Source organism: Aptenodytes forsteri, unplaced genomic scaffold, assembly GCF_000699145.1.
Source record: "Aptenodytes forsteri isolate BGI_AS27 unplaced genomic scaffold, ASM69914v1 Scaffold54, whole genome shotgun sequence".
Lineage (NCBI taxonomy): Eukaryota > Metazoa > Chordata > Aves > Sphenisciformes > Spheniscidae > Aptenodytes > Aptenodytes forsteri.
Window position 1 is genome coordinate 12,538,923 of NW_008796044.1, and position 12,385 is coordinate 12,551,307.

A 12,385-nucleotide genomic window follows, 5' to 3' on the forward strand; every position below is an offset into this window, starting at 1 on the left:
CACAAGCTGCAAAGAGCTGGACTATCTGCAGTGCCTAGGACAGCCCTGTATGTCATGGAGGCACTCTTCAGGGATGCCCAAATTCCAGCAATTTGACAGCCTCTCTTTTTGGCTGCTGGTTTTACTTTGCAATGCAGCACCATGGCCGTGCTGGTGCATAAAGGCGTGCTGTCTGGTTCTGCCAGGGGAGCAGATGAACCTTAAATCCCCTCAGTCATGGTGAGATGCAAGGAGAGGAGGTGGGTTTTCACCCTGAGCATAGAGAGGAACAGATGGGAAAAGTCAACTCCAAACAGCTTTGCTGTCTGGCTGCCTCTGGCTGGGCAGCTGCTCCAGCTATGATCTGTAGGGTCAAAATACTTGGTGATGTCTGAAGAGACCATCAGATTCAACTGACCAGCAATTTCGACTGCGGGTTTTGCTCAATCAGTCCAGATCTGCTGGGCAATAACCACAGCAGAGAGACAATCTGCTGAGGGTCACATCTACCAGCCCAGCATTTCCCTGTCTACTTGGAGCATATTTCAGACATGTCATAACTGTCCACATTCTCTGGATCATTCTTTCCTCTCCCTCCCCGCAAGGCAGTCCCAGATGGCAGCAGTGTTAGGAGAGAGGATGGAGGAGCGAGGACTCTCCTGCCTTCCTCTGCATCCCCCTGAGGATGGGAAACACCAGCTCAGGGACTGAACTACCCCATTGTGAAATGACAGCATTTAACGTGTTAATTGCAGTAGGCCAAGGTGCTAGGAGATGCACAAACCAAGCAGAGAGATGGTGTTCCTCCCTGCTCCCCCTGTGCTGTTAGTCCGAGAGAGCCAGAGAACTGACAAACTCGTTGCAGCAGTGCAGGCAGCTGCTGTGACAGTGACTCTGCTGGGAAGGTTGCGCTGGGGGCTGATCTGTCCCTGCGAGAGACCCCCCTTGATCTCCAGCCCCGCTTGATTCCTCTGGTCTATCCTTTGGACCCAGGCTGTGCCTCAGCCCGTCTTTCGGGCGGCTGGGACTGCCCACCGGGGAGAGAGGGAGAGGAAGAGACCGATTTGGAAAGATAGCGAGGAGGAGGAGGAGAGGCAGCAGGAAACCCAGCCCACCCCTTTGGCTTCCTCCTGCCTCCTTCTAAAACCTGCAGATTCCTCCAGCCCGTCCAAGCGCCTGAAGTTTCCTCAGCCCTGCTGCCGGGACTGCGAGGTATGGCCCGAGACCTTCGCATTTGCCTTTGCTGTGCTTTCTCCCGGCATGGGGGTCCCGATAGCCCCACTCGCGGGGGGTCCCTGGCCCGGGAGCCGCTCTCCCAGCCCGTGGGGTGCGTCCGCTGCTTGGCAAGGCATCACTCGGGGTGGGGAGGTGGACGCTCCCCACCCCGAGTGATGCATTTGGAGACCCCTCCCGACTTCTCTTTCTCCTCTTTGCAGCATCTCCGCTCCTAAACTGACTCTGTTACTGTATTTCACTGCCAGATTACCAGCTTTAACACTTTGGTGGCATCTGGCTGTAAAGCTTTAACCTGCCCTAATTTTTCTCTCTCCTCCCTTTTTCCCCTCTGGGTTTTCAGTTGTGGGGCATTTCCTTAGCGAGATGCGCGAGACCAATGTCTGGGCACATCAAACCAACCTGCAGAGCAAATCAGATCTAGTCACAAACCAGTCCCGATTACACCCAGCCTGAGGTGCGTTGGCAGGTGATGTTTTTACTCACCAGAATATCTAGAGGAAGAACAAAAGAGCTGTCGGCTTCATCTCAGCTTTTTCTTTTTAATACAGCCACTCTTATTTCTCCTTAAAAAAAAAAAGAGAGAGACACTTGGCTTTTTGTTCCAAGCAGACTTTGAAACCATTTCAAGTCCTGCTGCCCCAGTTTGTTTAACTCCAGCTGATCAACTGTTAGAGAGACGGAGGTTGCAGGAGAGGAAGATAAAGCTCTTTTTTGTTTGTTTTTTGTTTCTGGTTGTTTTTTTAAGTTTTAAGAACTTGGGCTCAGTCAGACACAATTTTAGGTCCACGCAGAAGAGCCGAGGGCTTGTTTCCTTTAAAGGCAGCCGCTGTCCTTCCCGGCCCGGTGACGTGCGTGGCAGGCTAACTCTACTCTTTGTGTCCCTCCTCTAAGAAAGCTCCACTCTGTTGCATCCAGCCAAGAAAAGGAAACTTAACAGGATGGGGGCTGAATTCCCACCCAAACCGAAAGGCAACAGTTTCAAGTTGGAGCGAAGTCGGGGGGCACCGGGAAGGTCGCCAGCACTCTGAGCCCTCAGTTACCACCAACTTGAAACAGCCCAAAAACTCAGCAACCCCGCAAAAGGACAAAAGTAAATCGCAGCTGTTTGTTAGGGTCGATCAAGCGAGTTTTAAGTGGAAATAAAAGGCTGTCGCGTTCTGTGCAGCAGTTAAAGCCAAGTTATTGTCTGCCACATAGGCAGGAGCAGGGATGCAGGCGGTGTTGGGAGGGGGAAGAGGAGAAATAAACTTTTCAAACTTTTTTTCAAGCCCCTCCTTCCACAACCCTGTGCTCTTCCATGACTCAGCCCCAGAGGAATGTCGGCTCCCATGGAAACCCTTTCTGGGTCCTCTGGTCGGAGGGATGTCGGGGCTGTTATCGCTGGAGCGGCTGTGGCAGGGCGAGCCCAGGGAATGCTTTGAAGATGGTTTGCATTTTTGCAGAATATTTAGCAGACAGTTTCTTCTCTCTCTCCTTTGTGGAGCTGTGCGAGATCAGCTTTCTGTATCCCCCGGGAGCCAGAGGGACCGCTTGCACCTGGCACAGAAGTATCCGGGCTGCTTTTGGCACTGTCCCATGTCCCGTCCAAACAACAGAAAAAGCTCAGGCAGGACAGCAAAATGCTGTATCGCCTGCCTTTCCGACTGAGGTCTGCAAAGGGCTCAGCTATGCACTGCTGCTTGCAGCCCAGGTCTCATCCATGCACTTTGCTTGGTGGTAATTTAATTGTTTCCCATTATGGATGCCATTTGCAACCTAGACAAACTATGACAGCTTCAAGCCAGCACACAACTATAGTGGCGTATGGGCTCTTGCCCTTATGTCAATAAGCCCTGTAAGATATGGAGCATTTATAAGTGCAATCAGAGCTGCTCAGCTCCCTGCAAGGGGAGTGGGTTAATACAGTGTTGTGGTGTAAACGTGTCTTTAGTGACTCTGCATGGACAGATGTGGTAGACAGATTTTTTTTTTTTTTTTTCCTGTGTTTTACTGGGAATGTGTAAGTGTGTGCATGAGCTAAAGGGAATTTCACTTCCATCTAAACCAAACTTGGCTTTGTGAGCCTGCACACCGCGTGCGAGGGGACTGCGCAAGTGGCAGGAGCCAGGCTGGCTTCTGCCCAGTCCCCTGCTCCTGCCCTGCTCCCCTGGGACCCAGCGCAGCTGCAGCACGCGTCTGGGCGAGCCGGCACCCCCAGCAGCACATCCCAGACACGCAGGGACCTGTTCAGCAGGGAGCTTTATGGGGACTCACGCAAACAACTCTAACTTCAAACCGAATTTTAGCCCGGGAGTGGTTGGCTGACTAAAGCTCAGAGGGTCTTGCTTGCATAGCCAGGTCAGGGCCAGACAGTGGGGTCACTGCCCTCACAGTGGGTCTCTGTGATGGCCACACTCAGTCACCCATCTGCACCTTGAAAACTATGGCCCACGGTGGGATTTGCAGGCAGAAGCTTTTTCTGGGCCGGTCCTGCCTTTACATTCAGACTGAGGTGCTGGGGCATGTCAGAACCTGCAGAGCCTTGGTAGAGCAATGAGCAAATGGAGGGTGGGTGCCGCAGACCCTGCCGCTCGGGCTGGCTGCCTCCCGCGTGGCCGGGCTGGGGTGCAGGTGGCGAGCTGAGACACGGGAGAGTTTTTGCCTGACGATTAGCCACTCCTGCTCTCAGCTGCTGGCGATGGGAGGTGGCAGCAGGGCCTCTTGCCCGGGTTAGCGGTGGAGGCAGCTGGGGTTATCCCAGTGGCCTTAGGGAGGAGCTGTCAAAGTGGCCAGGCAGAGACTCCTCCCCACGCTAACGTGGCATCCCAAAAGGCTTATGCAACCCTGGCCAGGGCCAGCGCCACATGGGCCACGCTCCACCATCCATGGAGCCTCCTCTGAAGGCTGCACCCGCCCGGCCCTTGTCCTCTCCCAGCCCACAAAGGCCCCAGGCTGGGCGGGAGGAGACAAGAGGGACCAAACAGACCCCAGTGGCACAGACTCTCCTCCGTGCATCACTGCAGGGTATTTTCCCCAGCAGGAGAAACTTATTATGGTGCTACAGGATTGGGGGAGGGAGGTAAAGAGCTTGCCAGAATAGCCTGCTTTGAATTTATGAAGGTGCTGCGGGTCAGTCTCAGACCTCTCTACACCCCATGGCTCTCTTGTTAGGGACATGGCTGCAAAATGCAAGGAGCAGCCGGTGCTGTGGGATAGCCTGGGCCAAGCTAGAAAGGCAAACCATCCAGAGGGGTTTATGGAAGCCACAAGACTGTGTTCAGCCAGCGACTGGGAGCTGAAGTCCCCACTTTGGATGCAAGTGGGGTTAAGCATTAGAAAGGCAATGCAGGCCATGGGTCCTGCAGCCCATGGGTGCAAGGCGCTCTCCTCCATCATCAGCAGTCAGGAGGGCAGGCCGGAGGAGGGGATGGTGACCGTGGAGATTTCTCTTACCTTGTATTCAGCAGCCCTCTCTGTGCCCAGGATGTGCTGATTTCCAGCATGTCTTGCAGAGTGCTGGCTTCTGTTGATTTCTTTAGGATACAGAAGGGTATAAGCCCCCGCTTGCTAAAATCTCTTTTCCAGTCCTGTTTTCCTCTGTCCAAAGTGACCCCCTGCTGCACCCCATTGCTCTGCCCCTCACGCTGCCCTCTGCCCTCCGTAAGGCTCTTGTAGAGCGACGCCAGGCATTCCCAGTGCAGGGCCCCTCGCAGGGATCCCCCCTAGCCCCTCCAGCTGGGGGACAGATGCTGAGCTCATGGTACGGCCCAACTGCCAGCTCCAAAGAGCATCCTCTTGGACAGCAGGACCACGATAGGTCCACAGGGAGACCTGCACCAGTGACTTGCACTGTGGGCCAGGATCTTCTGCTGGAGCAGCTCCATGTGTGGCGCTCCTGAGCCGTTATTTCAGGACTTTTGGCTACTAGGCGTTCAGGAAAGACCATGCCTTTGCAAAACAGCTGTGCCTCCAGAAGGATGTTGTTTTTCAAATAAACTTGTTTTCCCATCTCCGGCATGAGACAGCTCTGCAGAGCTTGTTTGCTCAGACTCTTTCATGCTCCTTCTTCCTCCAAACACAACACTGGCAGCTCTGACTGTCTGCTGGCTCCTAGCAAGCATGTAATTCTCTGACCCCTGCTCACTGCATGCCCAGACTTTGAAATTCAGGTTTTTTTGGGCTTGGGGAAATGATCTGAGAGGGCCTTGGTCTGGGGTTGGGTTCTTCTTAATGCCATCTTCCACGTGTACATGCACTGCGCTCTCCTCCGGGCTGGGCACTGCCGTGTTTCTGCCCAGCGAGCATCACTGAACCTCACAGCACCTTCCAAAGCAAACAAGCCCCTTGGGAGAAGCCCAGGAGGAGCCTTTATAAGTGAGGGGATGGCAGCAAGGGAGGAGATGGCCAGATTCACCAGTACTTTTCCACCTCCCCCCTCAAACCACCCCTCCAGAAGTGAAGAACCAGTGATCTCTCCTGGCAAACGCCAGCAGAGCTCTCAGCAGCCTCCAGAGCAAATAAAGGCGAAGGGAAGAGACGGCATGTACCGGTTGGGAGAGGAGGGAGCTGCTCAGCTGCAGCCTTGCCAGAGCAAACGGGCTCATCCATCCCTACCCACAGCCCCTCTCCCCACAGGTCCTCCGTCCCACCATGGCAGCCCTCCACACCACCCCGTGCTCCCAGCCCTCCGACGTCCCTGGGAGGCTGCCCTCCATGCCCTGACACCTATTTTGCATGGGCAACCTGCCGGGGCTGGGTGGGGCGCTGAGATTGGAAGGAGGATTTCAGCCTCTGCGTGGCCAAACCTCGCTAAATTAGGAAGCACGGCACAGCCTGGCTGGTGCCCTGGCAGCACGGTGTTGGCGTGGTTTTATACCCGGAGAGCTGCCATGCACGGGGAGGAAGGGAAAGGATGCACTGGCAAATTAGATATCCATCCATGCTCGCTGGTAGAGAAGAAGACACCTTGTCCAACACTCTCTGTCCCAGCAAAGCCATCCATCTGCCCAGCCCCAGGGAGCCGGTGGGCTGCGATGCCCCGGCCATGCAGGTGGAGTGGAGGAGGGTGAGCGGAAGGGAGGCAGCGGAAGCCTTGGCAGGGGGACAAGTCCCCTCGCTGGCAGGAGACAAACCGGGGGTGTTTCACACTCCCGGCGGGCGGAAGGGAGCAGGCAGCCCTCGCTGTCAGGATTGGGATGCCACTGGCATATTAAGCGGCCAGCTGAGCTCCTCTCTGCCTTCACACAGAGGGGCTCAATCCTGCCAAACAGGAACCGTGGGGGACAAGGACAGGGTGATTTCACCAGCTGCACTCTCCTTCTGGCTCGCATCGCAGCCGGTGTTAGCTGGGCTGCCTGGCTCACTCATTCTACAGAGTCCCTGCAACAGCCCAAATGGGGAGGGTGAAAAGGGGTCATCCTCCTGGAGCTCATCTCCCGGCAGGACACAACCCCAAAGCGTCCTGGATCCCTCAAACCCAGTTTGGGGACCCTCAGGTCTGAGCAGGAAAGGGAAAAACTATAGCAGAGACCCCAACGTTTGGGGGTGCTGGTCCCTGCCACCCCTAGAGATGTCTGTGTCCATGTGGGAAGGGGTTTTCTACAGGATTTAATTCTCAAGTGCCCCATCTCATTGTCTCTCTGTTCTCTCTTTCCTTCCTCCACTTTCATTTTTTCTCTGATTGACAAATAAAATAGTAGAGAGTTTCATTGCCTGTACCTGGGGATCATACCAGGGGCTTTTAACATGAAAAATGGGGTGTTTGGTTCAAAATAACTCCTGTGAAGGAAAGGAGAACTTCCATTTTGACTGCAATTTTTCTAAAGGCATCCGAGAAAGCAACAGAAATCTAAACCCCCACCATCCCATTTTGCAAAATCAAAAGAATTTGTCTTGGAAACATTATTTGGCTTAAAGTTTCGGCTAGAAAAGCCAGCACGTGGGGCTGTAATATAGAACAGACCAGGCAGGAAACGAAGAAAACGCCCTTTTCTAAGTGTCTGACTGCCAGCCGTGAGCTCAGCCTGGAGCTGAGCGGCACGTGGCGGCCTCCTTCCTCACCCCTCCTTTTCCTCTCCTTTATTCAGGGTTTGCTGAAAGATGAGGGCCTGGATTTTTTTCCTTCTCTGCCTGGCCGGCAAAGCCCTGGCAGCTCCGGTAAGTACGGGAGACAACAGAGCCTCTCTGCTGTCGGGGTTGCCTGTCCGGTGTATCTGATGGGGATTCTTTTATAACGAATAAACCCCTGAGGGTTGGGGGCAGCGGGGGGGGGGAGGAAACCTGAGGGTTGCCCTGCCGCCTGCCCCGGTGAGTCACCCCCCTTGGGACTGTCCTCCCCACGGGCCCCGGCTCATGGCCCTTTTCCCCTGCAGCAGGAGGCTCTGCCTGATGAGACGGAGGTCATCGAAGACCCCACCACAGAGGTAGGTGACTCTGCTCCTCCTCGTCACCCATCCCTTGCAGCACCCACTGCTCTGGGAAGAACATCTCCGAAGCAAGGGGGAGCGAGGGCAATGGGGGGGGCTGCTCTGCCCCCAGGAAAGGGGCCCAGCTCTTTTTGCACCCTTACCAGAAACACTGACCTCTTTTGCAGGAGCCCGTAGGGGCTAACCCTGTCCAGGTGGAGGTGGGAGAGTTCGAGGAACCCACAGAAGATGTAGAGGAGATTGTCGCAGAGAGTAAGTCACTCTTCCCCTGCCCTCCAGCAGGAAGAGACATCGTCCCTTCCCTGGCTGGGGGAGCTTTAGCCATCCCAAACAGTGAGGGACTTCTTTGGGAAGGGCTGTAGCACAAGGACAATGCCAACCTAGATGCACACTTAAAAGCAAAAGAGGTGCATGGCCTCTTTCCAGCACTGGATTCTCTGTAAGCCCTTTTTTGCAACAGAAAAGCCATTGCATTGCGTGGCTACAGAAAGGAGCCCAGGATTAGCCCAAGGGCTAATGTGGACTTCTGGAAACCCTCACATCTTCCCAGCGCAGGAAGAGCTGCTTGGGGCTGTCCCTGGTGAAGTCTCTGTCTTCCCTCTGTGCTGAGATGCCCCGGGCAGCTCGTGGGAGGTGAGGATGGGGCAGGCTCTGACTTTGCTCCCTGCCCTCTCCCAGACCCCTGCCAGAACCACCACTGCAAGCACGGCAAGGTGTGCGAGGTGGATGACAACAACTCACCCATGTGTGTGTGCCAGGACCCCTCCAGCTGCCCAGCCACCACCGGCGTCTTCGAGAAGGTGAGGGCAGAAGCTGCTTGATGGACCAGAGCAGGGAAGGACCTCACATTGGACATTGCCAGAGATGGTGGGGGAGAGAGTCAGAGTCAGGGTGGCAGGTGCCCATCTGGCCTTGGCCAGTGGTGACCAAGGAGCTGTTCACCCCAGGAAACAAGTTAAATATCTCATTTGGAGGCTTTCCCTGCTGACCCCCCTAGCAAGGCTGGGCTTCGCTGTCCCTCATGCAGCATCTTCCCATCCTGTGCAGGTCTGCGGCACCGACAACAAGACCTACGACTCCTCCTGCCATTTCTTTGCCACCAAGTGCACTTTGGAGGGAACCAAGAAGGGACACAAGCTGCACCTGGACTACATTGGGCCTTGCAAATGTAGGTGGAGTCATTCCCTTAGACAAGGGGACCCCTAACCTGAGCACAGCCCCCTTGCCCATGGGCTGAGGGAGAGCAAAGGTCCAGGCAGATGCAGGGCCGAGGTGGGAGGGCGCCGAGGCTGTGTGTCCGGGGTCTGGGGCTGCGCAGCACAGTCCAGGTGCTGTGCTGACCACCATGTATTGCTTCCAGTCATCCCTGCCTGCCTGGACACAGAGCTGACCGAGTTTCCCCTGCGCATGCGGGACTGGCTCAAGAACGTGCTGATCACCCTGTACGAGCGTGATGAGGACAACAACCTGCTGACGGAGAAGCAGAAGCTCAAGGTGAGGGGTTGGGGCGGGAGTCTGGGAGCTCACCTCGCCAACGGAGCCCAGCACACATGGGGAGCCCATCCAGAATGACCTGTGGACACCCCATGTAAAGCCCCTCCTGGGGTCCCCCCTTGCACCCCGTTCCCCTGCTGACAAGGTCTCCCTGGTCTCTCCTACAACAGGTGAAGAAGATCCATGAGAACGAGAAGCGCCTGGAGGCTGGTGACCACACCGTGGAGCTGCTGGCCCGTGACTTTGAGAAGAACTACAACATGTACATCTTCCCTGTACACTGGCAGTTCGGGCAGCTGGACCAGCACCCCATCGATGGGTGAGTGTCGGCAGAGCAGGACGGAGGCCCCTGCCAGGACCCCTTCCTGCCCAAGGACCAGGGTGATTTGGTGACAGAAGATGTCAAGGCTGGAGATGTGATACAAGTGGGTGGCTGGTGGCAGAGGCACAGGCAAAGTCCTATGGAGAGACAACCCCTGCACACATCTGGCAGGGGCTGGGGCAAACCAGGCTGGGGTAGAGGCAGTTTTACTTTCTGCAAACAGCTCTTCTGCAGAAAGATGGGCCTCCTCCAGCCCCAGCTGCTCCCATCTCCCTTGCGTGGAGTTTCTGTCTTCTCAGATTTACTGTCGTATGATAGTTCCCTAAAATATCTTAGTCCAAAGGCCCTGGGATAACTTCAGCAGCTGAAATAGCAGCTGCTGGCTTAGCTGTGAGCTGGAGATGGGCGTGAGAGCGATCACACACACAGACCCACGGGGTTGGGGCAGCTGGTGAGGACCCCCAGCTATTTTGTGACTAGCACAGCCAGTTGCAAAAGCAGACACCAGTCCCTGACCTTCATGACACGCGGTGGCGGATACTGGGAGGGCGCTGGGACAGCAGTCAAACCAGACAGAGAGCTGGGGCCAGCATCTTGCCCTGCGCTGGCCCCCGCACCTGGCAGAGCATCTCCCCTCCTGTGGGAGGGTGGCTGGTGGTGGCAGGCGGCGTGTTGACCACGCGGTCACCTTGGCAGGTACCTGTCCCACACCGAGCTGGCCCCCCTCCGTGCCCCCCTCATCCCCATGGAGCACTGCACCACCCGCTTCTTCGAGGCTTGCGACCTGGACAATGACAAGTACATCGCCCTGGAGGAGTGGGCCAGCTGCTTCGGCATTAAGGAGCGTAAGTACTGAGCAGGGAAGGAATGGGGTGGAGGGGACACCGAAAAGCACCCCCAAAGCCCCCACTTGGGATGAAGCAATGCATTACAGCTGGTCCTGGGGAGGGAAAAGCAGGGGAGAGGAGGGAGGGGGGATCGCAGGAGCAGTGGGACCCTGGCAGCATCCGCCTCCTAACCTCGTCTCTCTCTTTTCCTTCCACAGAGGACATAGACAAGGATCTTGTGATCTAAACCCCCAGCTTCCTTCTCTGCTGCCAACTTTGTCTTGTTTTAACCTTCCCACTTCCTTCGGTTTTTAAACCGCTTTTGTTTTGTTTTGTTTTTCCCTGGGAACAAGGTGCTAATATAGATCTAAACTTATGTAGTAACGGTGCTAAGAGAAATAACAGTCCTCATTCATAGCCTAATCTATTACCACTAGATTACTCACTCGGCTGTTTCCACACACTCTTACCAGCCCTTTCTCTCTCTGACATGTCTTTACCATTGACTGACCCTGTTCCTGTCCTAAATATCTGCTCCGTCTCGGCATCTGCTCTCGCAACTTCTCTTAACTTCTTACTAACAGCACATTCTTGGACACGTCAGCGTAGACACAAAGACCTCTCAGCTGATTCACCGCCCCCAGTTACAGGCCGCCAGCAAGGGAAGGCAGAGCCAGAGGATGTAGGAGGATTGGGCTTTTCGAGCACAGCGGCTGTGGGTGATGTGGTGGTCACCCAGCTCATGGTAGGGGGGATGGAGAGAGGTGAGAAAGACATAGAGTGGCAGGATTTTGTTTTCCCTTTTTTTTTTCCCCCCAGGGCTTGAATTTAACAATCATTGGGCACAAAAAAAAGGGCTAATCAAACAAATGAACAGGAAAGCACACAAAATTTAAAACAAATAAAATGAAACGCATCCCATCCTGTAAAATCCCCTCAAAAAATAAAGGTTTGAAAGTGCTACGTGCTTTACCATTACTGAATGACCCTACTGCTGTTGTGTTTTCTGTGCTGCAAAGGGAGATTGGGTGCGGCCGCCTGTTCCCCTGGGGTGCGCGTGGCTGACCTTGCTATTGCGATTCTGCTGTAGCTGAGATAAAGCTCTTGGCTCTCCCCAAATCATGGTGCCCTTGAGCACTTCCCACCTCTGCCTTGGTCATGCTTAAATTCCAGCCCTGCTCTCCCAGGGAAGCTGTGTCAGGCTTGGAAGGGACATTTCTGCTCAGAAAGAGGCGTGCTTGCCACACGCTCGAGGGAAAGGCTGTAATATTTTTTCCTGTTGTGGATTTTGGGGTTTAAGGGATGGGCGGGAGGGAAGGGAGAAGGTGTTTGGATTTTGCTTTTTAGAGAGGGTCCTGACAGGAGCGAAGGGATGGTTAAGTCTCACAGGCTGAGAACTCTTTTTTTACCTCTGAATGTTCCTTGTGCCTTATATTATTAAATTCCTGCCACAGTGTGAGCAACCTGATGAGTCTCTGTAATAAAAAATACTGATTTGAAACACTGACAATAAACGAGCTTGCAATGTTCCTCTGTTTTGTCCCATCCCCATGAGGGGGATCACACATGCATTGCCAACATCATGCATGCATTCAAGTTGTAACACAGGCATCCCAGCCCCATGGAAGAGTCTGGGCCAAGGTAAGCTGAGGTGTTTCTGCCAGTCACAGGCTGTCACCTCACTGTAAACAGGCTCGTTGGGGGATATCAGATGGGTAATGCATGGGCAGATGGAGCTGGAGTGATGGAGGCAGACAGGGTCACTGCAGCAGCCAGCACAGACATTCGCATGGCTCTGAGGCCCTCGCTTGCATGAGCGATAAAATCCCTGGGAAAGGTGAAAAGGCACAACAGTAGAAAAATAAACATCGCCATTTGCACGGGCTAAAAATAACCAGAGCCCTTGCAACATGGATAAGCTGTGGCATCCCCCTGTTAACAGCCCCTCGCTGGATGTGCTGTGCTCCAGCTGCAGCTGCAGAGTCAGCTCCTGCAGCAGGGTCGCTCCCGGCTGCAGAGCCTTGGGCAGGTCCCATCAAGGACGGTCACTTTGCAGGTGCTGTGCCAAGCTGTTTGGACCCAGTGGGAGTGCTGGTGTCCAGAGGCACCAGGTGAAGGATTTT

The 12,385-nt window shown here is 54.8% G+C and overlaps 1 protein-coding gene across 1 annotated transcript; it reads left to right on the plus strand.

Moving 5' to 3' along the window:
- Positions 1-1,112: 1,112 nt before the first annotated feature.
- Positions 1,113-11,791, plus strand: SPARC (secreted protein acidic and cysteine rich). Its single transcript, XM_009285821.2, has 10 exons — positions 1,113-1,191; positions 7,281-7,350; positions 7,566-7,616; positions 7,787-7,871; positions 8,298-8,419; positions 8,667-8,787; positions 8,980-9,113; positions 9,284-9,432; positions 10,132-10,280; positions 10,481-11,791. Exons 2-10 carry the CDS (start codon positions 7,294-7,296, stop codon positions 10,507-10,509), a joined length of 897 nt encoding a protein of 298 aa, XP_009284096.1. The 5' UTR covers positions 1,113-1,191; positions 7,281-7,293; the 3' UTR covers positions 10,510-11,791.
- The last annotated feature ends 594 nt before the right edge of the window (positions 11,792-12,385 follow it).

Excerpts from the sequence above, each read along its gene's own strand:
- SPARC (XM_009285821.2), top strand. The coding sequence starts at position 7,294 with ATGAGGGCCTGGATTTTTTTCCTTCTCTGCCTGGCCGGCAAAGCCCTG. Across the intron at positions 9,433-10,131 it reads GACCAGCACCCCATCGATGG|GTACCTGTCCCACACCGAGC; the intron begins GTGAGTGTCGGC and ends TCACCTTGGCAG. Across the intron at positions 10,281-10,480 it reads CTGCTTCGGCATTAAGGAGC|AGGACATAGACAAGGATCTT; the intron begins GTAAGTACTGAG and ends TTCCTTCCACAG.